Source organism: Leptinotarsa decemlineata, unplaced genomic scaffold (assembly GCF_025532065.1).
Source record: "Leptinotarsa decemlineata unplaced genomic scaffold, Ldec_3_MD MMD2_tig00000882_RagTag_RagTag, whole genome shotgun sequence".
Taxonomy (NCBI): Eukaryota; Metazoa; Arthropoda; class Insecta; order Coleoptera; family Chrysomelidae; genus Leptinotarsa; species Leptinotarsa decemlineata.
The window spans coordinates 9254929-9271944 of record NW_027412556.1 but is presented as its reverse complement, the minus strand read 5'-3'; the positions used below and the strand labels follow the sequence as shown (position 1 = coordinate 9271944).

General features: G+C 37.6%; 1 protein-coding gene across 1 annotated transcript in view; it reads right to left on the bottom strand.

Annotated features, from left to right (window-relative positions):
- Lim3 (Lim3 homeobox protein) overlaps window positions 1-16202 on the bottom strand; it is a 90220-nt gene extending 74018 nt beyond the window's left edge. Inside the window, exon 1 of the mRNA XM_074174949.1 lies at window positions 16005-16202. Coding sequence (XP_074031050.1) covers window positions 16005-16152 — 148 coding nt within the window. The 5' untranslated portion in view covers window positions 16153-16202. The remainder of the gene's footprint in view (window positions 1-16004) is intronic.
- Between the last annotated feature and the right edge of the window lie 814 nt (window positions 16203-17016).

Genomic DNA, 17016 nt, shown 5'->3' with positions numbered 1-17016 from the left:
AATCATATCTTCAATATAAGACACATTTTTAACTGTATTATGTGGTGGGGAATAGAATTATTATTATTTTAACATATAAGAAATCATATCTACACAGTAGATCCTGGTGAATGCTTGCTGGAAAATAACTACTTTCCCGGCTTATACCACGCTGGATATTGAATTAGCAGAACCTACTGCGTAGATATGTTGAAGGGGATGAATATTTCGAAATATTATTCTCTTATACAAATTTCGATATTACTTGAGCATAAGTCGACAATGGCTTTGAACGGTGTGCAAAAAATATAGTATTTTTCAAGTGTGTTCTATTCAACCGTAGACATTCTAACATTTGCAATAATTTGACACAAACGTGCCACAGCCAGCTATCGATACTCATGTACATCCTGTATACAGTGCATGTTTCTTGATGAAAAAGTTAATGATCTCCGTATCTCGTCCAATTATCGGGCTAATACGCTAAAGTAAAGCCAGCTGAACATAGCAGGGTGCCTGATTCGCCCTCAGATGAGTTACACACACAAAACATCATCATGGTTCAAGAGCCACGTTTAACTCTAACTTTTTGTTGTTTCATCTGTTATCGCATCATTTCACGATAGCGATATGGAGCACCAGCTAATGAAATATTATAGAGCTTCTTCAACCCCTGCCTGTTCGTGCTGCTTTAGTGGAACCATCTGCCGTCCTACATGATTCACCCACTGTAATGTAATGGTCATTTACCTATCTGACTTTTGATCGTATTTTTGTAACGCGTTCGATCGCTCTCCACGATTAGACGACACTCCACTGTCTGGTGAAAATAATAAATTATGGATGTGTGTTGTCAGTGAACGCATTAAATCAATTGAAGGGAAATCATGTTCAACAGTGGAACTCTAGAGTCTAACTCTTACTCTAAAGTTGGAGACTGGTTTATAACTTAAAGTTATAACCAACTAAATTAGATACCGATCTATGACTTAATATGTGGTTTTAACTAACTGAAGTTATAATAAGTGAAGTTATAATCCTAGTGACTAGAGTTATAGTTAATGAATAGTTGTAGTTATTCTATACATATGTCTAGTATGTATGCATGATTCGTGTATAACCCGAAGCTTGCATATGCCTGTCTTTTTGAATGCTATAAGGTATAGTTGAACTCTTACTACAGAACTAGAGTTATAGTTACTCAATAGTTATATTAACACTTGTTATAGTTACATTATATATATGTTATAGTCTTACTAGTTATAGTTACTAACTGAGTAGAGTTATAGTTTGTTCTAATTAATTACAATTCGTGTAAGTGAGGTTAGAGACTGGTATATAACTGAAAGTCATAACTAACTGAATTAGAGACTGATCTATAACTAACTGTGTAGTTACAATTTCAACTAACTAAAGTTATAGTTTGAATAACTAACTACTTCGAGTTGTAGTTACTGAATAGATACAGTTACACTATACATATGCCCACTTTTGCCTAAGTTGGTTGAGTTAGAGACTGATCTATAACTTCAGGTTGAATTTTTTCATATACAATTCTTGTATAACCCGTCGCTTGCGTCTGCTTGTTTGTCCGTCTTTCTGAATGCGACAAAGTATAGTTATTACTTTGACTGTCTGAAGTTATACTTTAACTTACTTACGAGTGTAACTATAACTAGTTACACTAATAACTATAACTAGTTAAACTAGTTATAGTTGAACTATTCACATGTTACATTATTCATCCATTTTCATCAATAACATGATTTAATATTTGCAAATATTACATACAGGGTGTATGTACGAGGCCTGTTAAAAAAAAGGAGAATGTTCAAATTTCGTGGACGACGTACATTCGATTGGCGAATGAAATACCCTTCATTATATTATTATATTGTATATTTCATTACTAAATAAAATGAGTTTCCAAGATTATGCCCACTTCCAAACGATTTGAAATGGGTACATGATCAGTGGATTTAATTTTCCCAATATTTTGAGTTTATTGCTTCGAAATCTCAATGTGTTTATGGCTATGTTAGCCCAGATATTAACAAATAGAAATCTAAGTTCTAACTTGAGTTACCCAATGACTATTTCATTGATATAAACAACTTTCCATTGTTACTCATCGATTATTGTTGTTGAAACGACTGAATCAGATTTTCAATTGATGTTTTAGATCGCTATAACACAAAGAATTGATATGATATTGAATGACTTCTTGGTTTAATTAGACATTTTTAATTCGAAGAGAAACATTCTGAGTAGTAGCAATTTCATTGAGATCGAAAAGAATACGCGACGTATGTTTATAGCATCTAGCTGCGTAAATCGGGTGACTTGGTTGCCGGCTCTGCGGTGACATGTTAAGGCACGATAACTATGAACAATGAAATTCTATTGTTGAAAAACACGAGTTCAGCAATTTTCCTTTCGGTAAAAAAAATAAAAATTCATCGATGAAAATTTGAAGTCTTGTGGTATCACTTTCAGCAGTTAAATTGCCAAAGTCAGTATTAATTCCAAATTTTCCACGTGGATTCATATATATATCTGAAACAAACACATCAAATAATTAATAATTCAAAAAACCCACAAACAACTCAAGCAAATTCAAAGGCTTTCATCAAACATACCTACTTGCTCTCCGGCATGATTTTTCATCTGATCAATGATGTATGTTTCAATAACAATTCTTAGGAAACCGAATCTCAACATTGCGTGTACTTTATTAACAAGTAAAATAAATAAAATTAAAATTAAAGTAAACAAAACGGGGCGCTTTATGAAATCAAACCACAAGGGTGGAATAAAGTTTGCACAAGGGGTGAGCGCAGTTCTCTTTCAAGGGTGCCATTATTTGGACCATATTATAGTCATGCTTCACGGACTAATTTGTAGGTTGAATTGATGATGGTATTTATCCAAAATCTCCAGGGAGGTGCATTGATATACTCTGAAAAGCCTTTTGCTCCTATGAAGTTTATGATTGTATATTTTTGAATAGTTTATTAGCAGTGTACCAAAGTTTTTTTTTCAGTGAAATGGTAACTTTAAACAAAAATAAGTAACTTTCATAGGAAGGAAGAATGCAGTTAATTTCAAAATAAACTCTTGATCTACACATGATTTAAAGTTTCGAAATAAGACACTTGTCTTTTTTAACATAAAGTCAGTGTGCATACATGAAGATTGACCATAAAATCAAATCATCTAAAGGAACGATTCGTTCAGGTCAGTCTCCTCTCTACACTGTGGGTTAATGGACTGACACCTATCAGAAAACAAATACTCCCCTGACTAATACCACGAACGGCGTTGGAATATATCTAACAGTTGTCAGTGCAGGATTCTTCACTGAAGTTATTCCTGCATATGCTGTTGGCAATACAACTTCCGCAATAGATTTTCAATTATTAGCACACACTTGACTTCAGTGAAGAATCCTGCGCTGACACCTGTCGGATATAATCCAACGCTATTCGTGGTATTAGCCAGGAGAGTAGTTGTTTTCTGAAAGATGTCAGTTCATTAACCTACAGAGTAGGGAGTTGTGACTGGCAAATTTCGGATATGCGGTTGGTTACCTCATTCACAGGCAGATGGGGAGATTATAAACATGTTGTTTGTCGTTTGCTTCAGCCTAGTTCAAAGAATGATACTCTGAAGGAATTCGATTTTTAATTATCGGAAATCGACTTTATATTGATGATAGAAACTACTTTCCACTGGCGAATGGCCAAACAGACCGAAACCGGTGTGTGTTCCAATATAATAGAAAATCTATTGCGGCAATGGGGAATGTTCCCCAATTTGGGTTATTACAGCAAATGCAAATTTGAACAAAATAAAGTTGAGTTTAATTCATGAGTTTTTCAAATTCACTTCGAAAAGTATTCAAATTGATGTTTCAAATGTTGGGTTATAATTTTAAGAAGGATTTGTTTCTAATTCACATATTGGCAACAGCGACTATATCAAGTTGAAATGATTTATACGTACCTAGATATTCTACTTTAAAAAAGGGAAATTATGTTTATAAATCAACAATTAAGGCAAAATATAATTTATAGTTCAATACCACTTCCACAAGCCACATAAACAACAGTTGTTTTGTTATTTATTTATATAGAGGAAAATAGGTTAGGTGCACAAAATTTCATATGTCACAGGATGTCTCGGAACTCGGAACATAAGTAAACAGAACAGCACGCTTCTGAAATAAGTCATCTTTGTTTGTCTCGTACAGGTAACAGGTTCATTGTCCTTTATTAACTATAACCGATGTTGCCATATGGTGAAATAGAAACGAAACTCTTTAAATGTTGAATGCATTATTTCATTTCTCTTTTTTAAGTATTGAAATAATTTTTAAAGAAAAAGGTTGAAATGATAAGTTTAAAATGCGTTGTTTTAGAGCTCTTTTATGAAAACTACTTGATTTTCGTCAGGAGGAACATTCCCCATTGTATCGCCTATGTATCGCCATTGTATCCGCCTATGGCGGATATTGGAACGACCGGGGGACTAGGGGCCCTGTCCAGGAGCCAATGTGGCCGCCGGACTCCTAGTCAGTGGTATAAATAAGCAGGTTGAGAGGAACTAAAACTCCCCAAAAGCCTTTGCGAAACATGCCACCGTGGACCAGCTTACCCAAGCTAAGGTGTAAGGAATCGTGCCGACATCTGAATGGCCTCAGGGTGATATGCGGTTACGTTACGAACGATCCCCTTGGGAAACCGGGTGAAACCTCATTGTAATAAGCCTTCTTCTGGTACTGCGAGACTCTGCCAGAGGTGACCAACTCCTTGCTACTCGTGAGAACACACATGAATGAAACGAATACAAAAAGGGACACAACGAAAATAAAAACCAATCCCGAGGCTGGGCAGATCACCTCGTGATATAATACAAAGGCCAAGGCGTAGGCGCATTTGCGGCGCCGAGGCCAAAAGGAGAAAAGGGGGAAAGAGGCAGGAGTAGCAGCAACTATAAGTGCACCTACCTCCTTCCCCACTCCACCTTCAACAGTAAAAGCACTTCTTGTGGCGGGCGCCAACAGCTCCGCCTCGAATAAAGGTAAGGAACTGGCTGCCCCTGCAGAAAGTCACCCTCACTTGAGTACTTCCACGGAGGGAACCCCAATGAGGTTGAAGAAGCCGCGCAACGACAGAAATATCGCTGCACCTTCCAAAATCTTCGCGGTGGCCGCCGTGAGACACCCCAAGGTTGCCATGTATGTCTCCTAGTGACCTGTCCACCTTCCTGGAAAAAACAGGATGGACGATGACCTAGGCCATAGGGATTAAATTGAAAGGGGACAGGTCAGTTTTTGGGAATGAAAGGTTTTGGCTATGTGCTTTTTCAAAACTTTCTTTTCCCAAAAACTGATCTCTTTCAAATAAAGAAATATATACCCCTCTGGATTTGAAAAATCAGTATAAGATCGAGAGCCAGCTCAACAGGAACATTTTACAGCCAGAACTAATTCTGTTATAGGTTAGTTGAATAAGTTAGGACCACTATTCTACATAACTATGATTTATATACAGAGTGTTTGTTCTACATGCGGCAATAATAGGGTGCTTCGTTTCGAAGATCTGTTTTCTGTTTAAAATCTGTTTTTCCGTTAACCAGCTGTCGCACCCCTACGTACGACAACCCTCAGAAGTCGAAACTTGTGCGAGCTAAGGATTAACGAGGTCTTACCTTTTAACGTGTGATTCCTAACACGGGTTGAACGATAGCAAGTGAAGATCGATGGTTCAGACTAGGGCTTGAACCACCGACTAACACGGTAGTCAATTCGAGTGTGTGAACAAAGTACCCACGCCGAACCGCTTGGCTACCGACCGACCAGGATACGGGGCGAAAAAGAATTTCGACAATAACAATTTTGGTATTTTTAAAATCATCAACATAGCCGAAATAAAAGTATAGCGTACAACACTGAACCTACCAAGTAATAAAAATCTAACACTTCCGTTGTTACCTATCATCAACATTCAGATTGTGGTGGAAGATGTGGAAGACTTGAGATATCGGACAAATGTTATTGTCGAACCACCCTATCAAAAATCATCAAAGCACAAAATATACTTAGAATAGTCTAAAGATAGTCCCTTACATGTGTGCCGCATGTTTAATAAACGCCCTGTATAACTCTCTATTTTCCAACATTTTGGATTCGAAATGAAATTATTCAATCCATCACCGTTCGTAAACACCGTATATAATCGAATCCGATATCAACTTCAGGATGACTGGAACTTTCTCAGTAAAAGATTCAAACAATCAACCCTACCACCAAAACCGGAAAACAACAATGTCCGGCGCGTGGATGACGTCTGCTACTAAATTGAACGCCGCAACTGTTAATCGTCAGGGAATCCCCTTCAAGAGCCCAACTGTTGACACCACGAACCTCGTGCACTTCCGGTAGGCACAATGCCTTTCCTCATTATGGCAAATCTGTGTTTCCGGAATTACTGTGAAAGCAATTGATTCGTTGGGCACTAAAGGGTACTCATTTGGTTTCATTTAGTAGAGACAGTTTAGAGTACATTTGTGTTAGTGCTTCAACATATTGATGTGAAGTTTGGGAACAACTTGAACATCTACAAATGCTTCGGTTTTTTCGAGTAACCTATGTATTGTCTTTTTATAGAAAGAAAAGTTTAATACAATTTACTTATGAAATTGAGTCCCATCAGTTGAGTTATAGTAATGATGGACCTTGGCAATAGTTTTGATAAAAATTCACTATTGTTTCATATATAGACTGTATCATCCGCTAGTCGAATGTTGTACTTCATAATGAGGAACGCAAGATAATTCAGGGATGTAATCATATAATCACGTAAATAAAAAAGATAGTTCTGAAAAAAGGTGAGATTTTGGTTTCCTTTGATGTTAGCTCCTTATTCCCTAGCATCCCAATTCCACAGACCTTACAGTACCTCAGAGAATTGCCAGAGAAAAATAATTTCAATAATAACGAAATTGATGAATTCGTTCCACTCACTAATTTGTATATGAAACAAAACCGTTTTCAGGTGGAAGGTTGCTTTTATGAACAACAGGAAGGAACGTCTTTAGGTAACCCCTGAAAAACCTATACATGAACAGATTTGAAATGGAAACCAAAGAAAATTCGAAGTATTTTCCTAGGATATGGTTGAGGTATGTGTATGATGTTTTTGCGATATTCGAGAACAAAAAATCGAAGATCGAGGACTTTGTTTGTTTTAAATAACAGATTTCCATCAATAAAATTCACGTATGAGGAATGAAATAAAGGACACCTTCCATTTTTTGACGTTTTGATAATGAGGAGCCAATATGGAAGGCTAGAATACGATGTATTTATGAAGGAAACAAGTACAGGTATATTACTGACAGTTCACATCACTGTGGACAGCACCAACGTGCTGGGCTGAATTTTCTAGTGCATTGCCTTTTGACTTTTCCTCTCACAGATGAGAGGTACATAAAAGAAAAACGGTCAATACAGGAAATAGCAGTCACTAACGGTTTCTCGAGGGGTATTACAGATGATATAATAAGGAGGAAAAATGTAGGTTAAGAATGAGCGAAATCTCGACTTTTAAAAACGACGAAAACCAAGATAAATATATCTCAGTTCCATACCACCAATACACGAAGAACTTTGGAAAGATTTTCAAGGAATTAGGTATGGAGGTGGTTTTTGAAATAAGTTATACATAACAGAACCTTTTAGGAAATCCAAAAAACAAAGTCGAGAATTCGGGAAAGTCTGGAATTTACGAAATTGAATCTAAAGGCTACTATGCAAAATATTATGGACAGACAAAAAGATCTATTGAAATGAGATATACCTAAACTATATAAGACCAGAAAAATCAGCAGTCGCCTATCAAATTTTGCAACAAAATCTCTCCATAGACTTCAGTTCATTAAGATTGGTTAGACAAGTTAACAACAATAGGCATCTAGATGCCTATGAGAGTGTAGAAATAAGTAAACATATTATGAATATCGATGGTAGACCAAGAGTATGCTATATAGCTTGTTAAAATAATTATCAGATTTACCTGACTTTTATATAAGGACACATTGTAAAATTAATTTTAGACTAGTAGATAATGCAATATTGTGAAATTAATTTAAGACACTTGAGGCGCAGCTACCTAGAAGAGGTATCTATTGTATCTTCCTCTTGAAGATGATTACTTGGTGATCCAAACACGTGTCGATGTGTTAAAATAACTGTTTGGTGCTGGGAAGAAACTCCAGTAATATCCATTACTACACCAAAGGTTCCAAACAGTGCATCACATGAATCTGATTATGTTACTTTTTCACCATATATTTTTTAACGTTTTCTGTAATTGGGTTTACACTTGTTGGAAATGAAGTGCTACGATTATTTATATATTTATCTATCTTTCGTTTACAAACTCAACTCACTAGAAAGGTTCATAATCTGCCCATTCCTGAAGAAATTCCACGCATCAGCTGCTGAAGAAGTGAGAGTAGTAAATTCTCAAAACCTACACTTCAAAATAGGTTTTTTGGAATAACTTGGCATTGCTGCAACTTTGGGTGGATACGATCTTCTAAGTCATCAAGTATGTAACAAAATAAATTCAGAAGATAGTTCTGATCGATATTCATACGACAAAAAAAGAGCGTTAGGCCGTGTGAATCTTGTTGATTCACCCTGTACATTCAATATAATGAGCTCAGACTACGATATTCATAAAGCAAATTACAGTGACTTTTTTTCAAATTAAATTTATCAAGTGGTATTGGGCCAAATAATGCCAGAACAACACGGCTTGTTCAAAAGTAGATCCACCTCAAAATTTATATGAACAGGATTGATAACCAAATCTAAGTTGATGCTTTCTACACTGAGCAGAACAAAGCCTTCGATAAAATTGACCATGGTATAAGGTTATTTCAAAAGTTTTGTCCATTTTGATTTCATGTACTTTCGTAGCACTGATCTATAGATAATTTTGTACTCTGTAAATCTTTACTGTTCATTTTTTTCAAATTTCAATGTTTGGACACGACAACGCCCGTCCGCATTTTCACAAATCACCGTCCTAAAATTAAACGAATTGAGCGTCGAAGTTCCGCTAAAGCCACCATACTCTCTAGACCTCTCCCCAACCGACATCTTTTCAAACACTTCGAGAACTTTCTTACCAGCAGAACCTTCACCAATCAAGACCAGGCAGAAAAGGCCTTTGTTGACTTCATCAAATCGCGAATACGCAATTTTCTTGCTGAAGTTGATGTGGACGGTTTTCTGTCAGCTCGGATATCAACATATCTGTCTAAGAGAACACAGTATATTTCACTCAACAGTTATTATTTCAAGGCTACTTCAATAACATCAGGTGTACCACAAGGATCACACTTGGGACCATTCACGTTTGTGATCTACGTTGATAATAGTGATCTAAGTGAGCTGTGACAGAACACGCACTTAGTGAAGGAGACCACAGAATTTTGTTTGAAAATACAGAAATAATTGCCCCCAACCAGGGATACCATAGCCGACTGGTAAGGGAGGCAATAGAGATCCACAAACACACGGAGAATTTCAACAGAAAAGAAGAAGCGGTGAACCTCAATCGAATATGGAACCCCATTATAAGGAATTCGAGAATAACGAACAGGACAACAAGCAGCGAGATTGTTAATGTTCCAGGTTCAAGTGCAGGTACGACTACAGGTATAAGAGCAGGTACGAGTACAGGTACAAATACAGGTACAGATACAACGGATTACCTGACAAGGCATAAATACGCTTTACGAAGCCTAAAAGGTAGTCATCGGACAGCAAGCCATGATGGTTCAACCTCTGAAGAAGCCACTCGCGCCAGCGAAATGTCAGGAAGAAATTCCAAAAATCCACGGCTTTCAAACTCGAAAAGCAATGACACTGAAAACCTCAGCCGTGAAAGTTTAAACCATTTTGTCACTTATTAAATTATTTTATTACAGAGCCCTGATGATGGATTTAATAAAGTCCGAAACGTTGGCATAAAACTAAATTGTTTATCTACGAATATTTTCGATCCCTTTCCCAACCAATCGAAAAAACCGCATTTGATAGAAAATACTAAATCATTAGGAAGCTTGTTTTCTTAAAAAACCGAGAAAGTATTATTTCTGTGTAGAAGTGAGGTAATATGCTACAGGTAGAGGTTTAGGTAATTCGATGGAGGTAGTCCCAATTATAGTTAGTTACCTGTGGTATACAAATATTAGCGTAAGAAGCAACTTGTAGTATTCAAATCACTCTTGAAAAAGCTATTGTGTTAGTGAAACATGTCGTGATACATTTTTCAAATAAAGTTTGCGGAGATCAAATCGTGAGGTGTAGTTTATGAAATCCCCTACGTATTCATGAATCTTCCGTCAAAAGTTGGTACTGTTTACTATCATTTGACTGTTGATCTGTAGTGTATCATTATATTCGTGTGAAAACCTCCCAACCACCACTTACTTCCATCAGTAAAAAACCTTAAACACATATTTAAACATAGCATTAGCCTTCTAAACCGTGGACGATAAAATGCGGATCCGATGTCAACGTCAGTAATTACACAGTAGCGAAGTGGCCCGAAAGAATAGCACGCTTTTTCCGACACGTGTGAGTCCGGACGAACCACGTGGCCACGTGCCAGAAGACTAAGGTTACCGAAGGATACTGTAGCGGTCGGCAGCCGCCACCATTTCACATGGGAAATCTGCTCGCGTTCATCTCCACTTTAATCTTCCTCACACTAAGGCGATCGGAAGCTGGTCCCATTGTTTGGTATCGGTAATTAGATTAGAATTGATGTCTTTTTGTCGGAAAATTAGCGAACGGGGATGGCAGTCGAGAGGAGATTTAGGTTTAACTCGGATGAATGGGAATGAGGCAAGAAATTGTTTATTTTCCTCGATGCTATCACGAGGGTTGTTTCAGAAGTGCTCTACAGACATAACTAAGATTTGAGAAAATCAGATTCCGCATTCGAGGAAGATGAAAAAACTTCTTTGACCTCTGTCGAAGAAGTAAAGAAATAAGCTATCAAAAAAGGAATAACTGCGAATATATTCGAATTTTTTATCAATTTCTGAAGACGGAGACAGATTTTGGCCTCTGAAACGTAAAAGATAAGTATTATTTCTTAGTAATTTTTTTTGATAGGCAAAATTGTTAAATACGACAAGTTACTGATAAATAGAAGATTTTTCTTTGTGAAAAATACTTTGATTTTTACGCAGTAACTTATCGGGGTGAACTAAAAAGTTTGCCCTTCTACACTTGTATAAAGTTTTCCATTATAATTTTTATATTTTTCAGATTGTGGAAGGTAACAAATACCCAAAAAAAAAGTCGATGAAAAACTGATTTTTCCTCCACAAAAAATGACTTTCGTTGAATATGGAAAATTGTTATTGACACTTGACTTTCCCAAGAAACATTGGCTGTTTATAATAGATAAATTTAAAATTCAATTATTATATTGTGGGGTTTTTCCTACTCTATTTAGTTTGAGAACAATGTATTCCTTTATTAATTTTTATTACAAAATTAACTTTCGATAACTTTTCTATAGATTAAGACAAGGGCCCAAGTGGTTGACCTTTCTTGACTAAATTTATGACCCCGAGTATTGTGAGAGATAATTTTTCAAGAGTTACGGGAATACATTTTCTTATAGCCGATGCATTCATGCTGCCGAGAACTATTATAGTCTGTTCAGGGATTTAGTCCGGGAACTAAAGCTCCGTCACGCTGGAACCCACTTTGAAAAAAATCTACTTTTTTTTTAGCCTACTTTACCTACAAACGATACTAATAAATATAGTAATGTTCATTTTTTTGTAGTCTTATCGGTTACTGAGAAAGCACTATTAATTAACTACGAAGGACGAGTAATAATGTGCCAAAAAGTTCTGAAATAGTTCTGAAAAAGTTCAATCCATTTAGAACCTTTTTCAGAACTTTTTGGCACATTATTACTCGTCCTTCGTAGTTAGAATAATGTCAATAGTGCTTTCTCAGTAACCGATAAGACTACAAAAAAAAATGAACATCACTACATTTATCAGTATCGTTTGTAGGTAAAATAGGCTAAAAAAAGTAGATTTTTTCAAAGTGGGTTCCAGCGTGACGGAGTTGGGAACTAATCCTAGTTCTGATTCTTCTCGCCACGACGTTACACTGTTATTTTTTTGGTTGTCGTTTTGTTGGTGTTATTTGTACACGCTGTGTCGGTCTGATTAATTCACCTATCACCAGTCCCAACAACATCATTACGCAGGATGCAATGTTTCCCAAGTCCTGTTTTTCGTCTGCTTGGATGTAGTTCCTGAAATATTCTCTTGGATGGTTATGAATGAATTGATTTTCAGTGAATTTCAAACTGCTGTATCCAAATTCAAAAACCTTCGAGGTTTATATAAATTTTCAGTTGGTTCTAAGTGTGCAAAAGTTTATAAATAAATACATTCGATAGATTTATTCTGAAGTTTTTTCAATAGTTTAAGAGTTGCGGTATTTGTCGATCCCCATATGGAAATTAAATATTTCAATCGAGAGCATATGAAACTATAATATATCTTCATCAAATATTTGCGATCAATATGATTCCGTATTCTTTAAAGAATACCAATAATCGGTGACTTGTTTTTTGAATGTCTATTTCAACTGAGATACTCATCAATATCGAGTCCTAGAAATTTGGTATAGTTTTTGAATATGATCTCATCACTTTCAAATTTGATTGAGGGAAATCGATTACGACTTGTTTTTCGAATTATAAATATATGAAATGATTTTGAAAAATTCAATATCAATTTATGAATTTGTAACCATACAGAAATCTTATTCAAATCATTAATCACTAAATCTTTGATAGAATCATAGTCAGATCGGTCTGCAAATACCTTAATTGAATCTTTCAACTTCAAAAATGAAATGAGAAATAATATAAATTGAAAATAATAAAGGTCTCAATACTGATTCTTGTGAAATCCCATATGTTGAGGTTTTTTACGGGTCTTTCAACAGTGATCACCAAAGTTCAATTGAAAATGGCCATGTTGTTGAGTGTTCTGTTTGGACAACGTACCGCGCGCTTAGTCCATTTTACGGTCGACATAATCGTCCTACCGAGAAGACATTCGCAATGTGGTGAAAGAATTTGAGTCCACTGATTCAGTAAACGATTGGACAACATCCGTACGTTGACGAAACACAAGTCCTGCTAAAACACCGCCGGTGTGTTTGCAGAAGAATCCGAGGCAGTCGATTTTGTGTCGCTTACAAGACCAATTTGGCGAATTTTGCATCATGACTTGGTCCTGTCTCCGTACAAAATTCAACTGACCTAGGAACTGAAGGTAAACAACCATAGACAGCCATGTGTGTTTGTTGATTGGACTCTGAAGCAGTTGGTAACTGACCCTTATCATCTTCAGCGATGAGGCCCACTTCTGGATGAATGAGTACGTGACGATACCGATCCACATGAGATCCAAGACCGTCCAATGTATCCCGAAAAAGTTAATTATTGGTGTAAAATTTGGGCTGACGACGTCAACGGTCCATATTTCTCCATACTTTTTTGAGAACGACGGTTGGCCAGGCCATCACTGTCAACGGCGAGCACTATAGGTCGATGATTACCAACTTTCTTGTCCTGCATTGGATGATCTGGACAGCAACGACCTGTGGTTCCAACAGGACGGCGCTATGTGCCACACAGCTCATGCCACATTGGATATTCTGCACGAGCGATTTGAGGGCATCGTCATTTCATGTGGAGATGATGTGAACTGGCCACTGAGATCATGCGATTTAACCCCGTTGGACTTTGTCTTGTGGGGTTTTTCTAAGTCGCAGGTGCATGCGAATAAGCCACAAAGCACAGTGGTCCTCAAAGCCAACAAAACCCATGCCATCGGTCAAATTTAGCCTGATTTGGACATTTGAACGATGTTATACTACACATAATAGGTCTTCCAAACGTACACAAAATTTCGGTTGCTTGCTTGTATCTCTCGCCAACATGATGATGATGAGGGAGGTAGGGGGGTTGGCATTGGCATTGGATTGTATTCTATTTGCCACAAAAACTTGAAATGGGCAAAAATGTCGATGATATTTCACACACACTTTGTTTTATTTAATTGTAAATATAGGAAGGAATCAATGAAAGACTCTTTCTTTTCCACATTCACAAATTACTTACCGTTTTCTAAAAAACTTTCTATTCAACGGTAAATTTCACCCCTAATTCCAATAGTATATAGTTTTTTCATGAAAATTCAATGGTCAACAGTTTCGAAAGCTTCACGTTAATCTAGTCATAGAACCATACATTTTATATCAATAACAATTTTGTGTTGTATCTAAGATATGCCGTCTTGGGTTGCTCTCTCTCTGAGTCTCTGGATTTAGGAAATCCATATTGATGTTCTAATAAAATTGTTGTTTTTTCCACAATCTACAATTCATGAATTTTTCAAATATTTTTGAAGAGATAGGAAGAACTGATACAGGCCTATGATTATTCACATGGGATTTGGTATCATTTTTGTAAATGGGTGTTACTTGTGCCATTTTAACTTTATCCAGTTCTACGGCAGTTTTGAAAGATATATGGATTTAAAAGAAGAGTAATTTCAGGGGTTGGGTGTCCTTGTTCATCTTTCACTGCCTGAACTACTGTGCATGCTGTTTTTGGCGAGTGCATTTTCTTGGGATGTGGGCGTTGAGCAAACCGGCCATCGGATGCCTGCTTCCACGTAGCCTCACTGGATACGGGAATGACAGACTCACTTGTGGTTCTGTTATTCCCTAACTGAATGGCATCCCAACGATGGCTTAATCCTAAGGTGTGTGTATCCGTGCCGAGAGGATGAATGACACTGAGCCTATCAGCTGTCTCTACGGAACCTTCGAGATTCCGGACACCCTCTCGTCGTAGCATCGCCTTGTCACGGTAATGCGGGGCTCTGCCGTGATATGACCTTCTTTCCCTAGCTACTCGTGGGACTTTTATGGACAGAGTAAACTTGAAAATTCTTTCAGAGGAGATGGATGTCGACTTCACGACTCCAACTGACCTCCCTGTAAATTTAGTTCAGGAGCGAGTCTACAGAGGAGATGGATGTCGATTTTAAGGCTTCAACTGATCTCCCTGCAAATTTAGTTTAGAATCGAGTCTACAGAGGAGATGGATGTCGAGTTTACGACTCCAACTAACCTCCCTGAAAATTTAGTTCAGGAACGAGAGCTTCTCAACTCCCCAACTCCTGATCCAATAACTAAACCTAAAAAACGGTTTGTTGGTGCAGCCAGGAAATGACTGAGTCGTCTCCTCAAAGCGGGGTACCTTATAAAACCGCCTTTAACCATATTCTTAAGCGGCGTACGCAGAATCTGTCTCAGGTGGGGGAACAAACTCCCCATGAGTAGGTTTAGCATACGTTTGCGCTCAAGTGATGATTCACCAAAACCAGAGGCGAAAAGCCCTGCACGGTTGAATCTGAGGCATCGTCAGGCGTAGCTGACGTGCAAAAACCCTCATATGGGAAGGTTGTCGCGGGTATCAAGGTGGGAATCTTGCACCTTGACTATCCGACATTAACGATGAAACAGCAGAGCATATACTTTGTGCCTGCCCCGCCGGGGACCTAATTGGGTTGTTAGAGTTGGGCACAGCCGTACTCTTACCATCTGACCTGAAAGACCACTCATCATACAAACTAATCGGCTTCGTTAAGAAGCTGGGTTTATTAGGTCGAGTGTGAATAGGTGTGAACCACAATAAACCCTTGCTAGTTGCGGTGGAGGGTCGAATAGACCCACTCACTTTGGACCTAACCTTACCTAACCTAATTTCAGATTTGTCAACTTTTACAATATTCACATCCGTCGCTTTCAAAAATGAGGGTAATGTGCCTCCATTCATCATATAATTATTGATACATAAGAAATGTAAACAAACTCCGTCACTCACCTTCTAATGCTTTGTTCCTGGCAAGGAGGGCTAACAGCACATCGGGGTTGGGGGGTCCCTCAATGCTGTGGGGCGGCATCATGGGCTGCGAAACGGGCGGCATAACCTGTATAAGAGGATGGGCTCTCGACTGATCCAGAATGGACATAGTACTTCACTTCACCCGAGCCGAACGGGATTTGAGATTTTCGCCGCTACCTGTAATTATTCGGAGCTTATCAATATGGAACTGATTAATATGCAACTGAAGACTGAAGAAAATAGGCACACAAATTTTAATTCTAATAAGAGTACATTTGTTATGACATTTCCTTAAGAATATATTAATATTCTCAATTGTGTCCGCAGGAATCGATTGTTAGAGGTTGGTTCCAATGTTAGTAGTGACATTAGCCACGAAAGTAGTTGCTTTCCGACATAATTGAAAATTTAAATTTGGGATAATGAAAGTAATGCATGAATACTTCATTTTGAAGTTAAATTGACAGATGAAACTTCCAAGATGGCGACTGGGCGCCTGGGAGAAAAAATTAAATGAAAAGGGGGGTCTTGTGGTACATCTTTTTGAAGCTTCTGACAAATGCTTCACAACCCTAGAATAAGATGTCAATATCTTCAACTATCACAAAATGGCGGAACTTTTGATAATTGCCTGAATACATATACATTTAACTACATAATATGAGGGAATGAGCTTGGGGTCAGTTCAGAAGATGCTCGAAATGGTTGCCTTGAACTCCTTGAGATATGAACAGCCTATCCGATATTTCACGCCGAACATTTTCGAACACAGTATCGTCAATTTCTCTACAGATATTTATTATTCTCTGCCGTATATCCAATATTGAAGCAGGGTCAGTTTCGTACACCTTTTGCTCCAAACAGTCCCATAAAGAAAGTCCAAAGGTGTCAAATTTGGCGAGCGGGTTGGTCATTCTGTAGGACTTCGACGGCCACTCCAACGACTGTGAAAAGTAGTATCCAAATAGTTTCTTACTTGTCTGGAGTAATG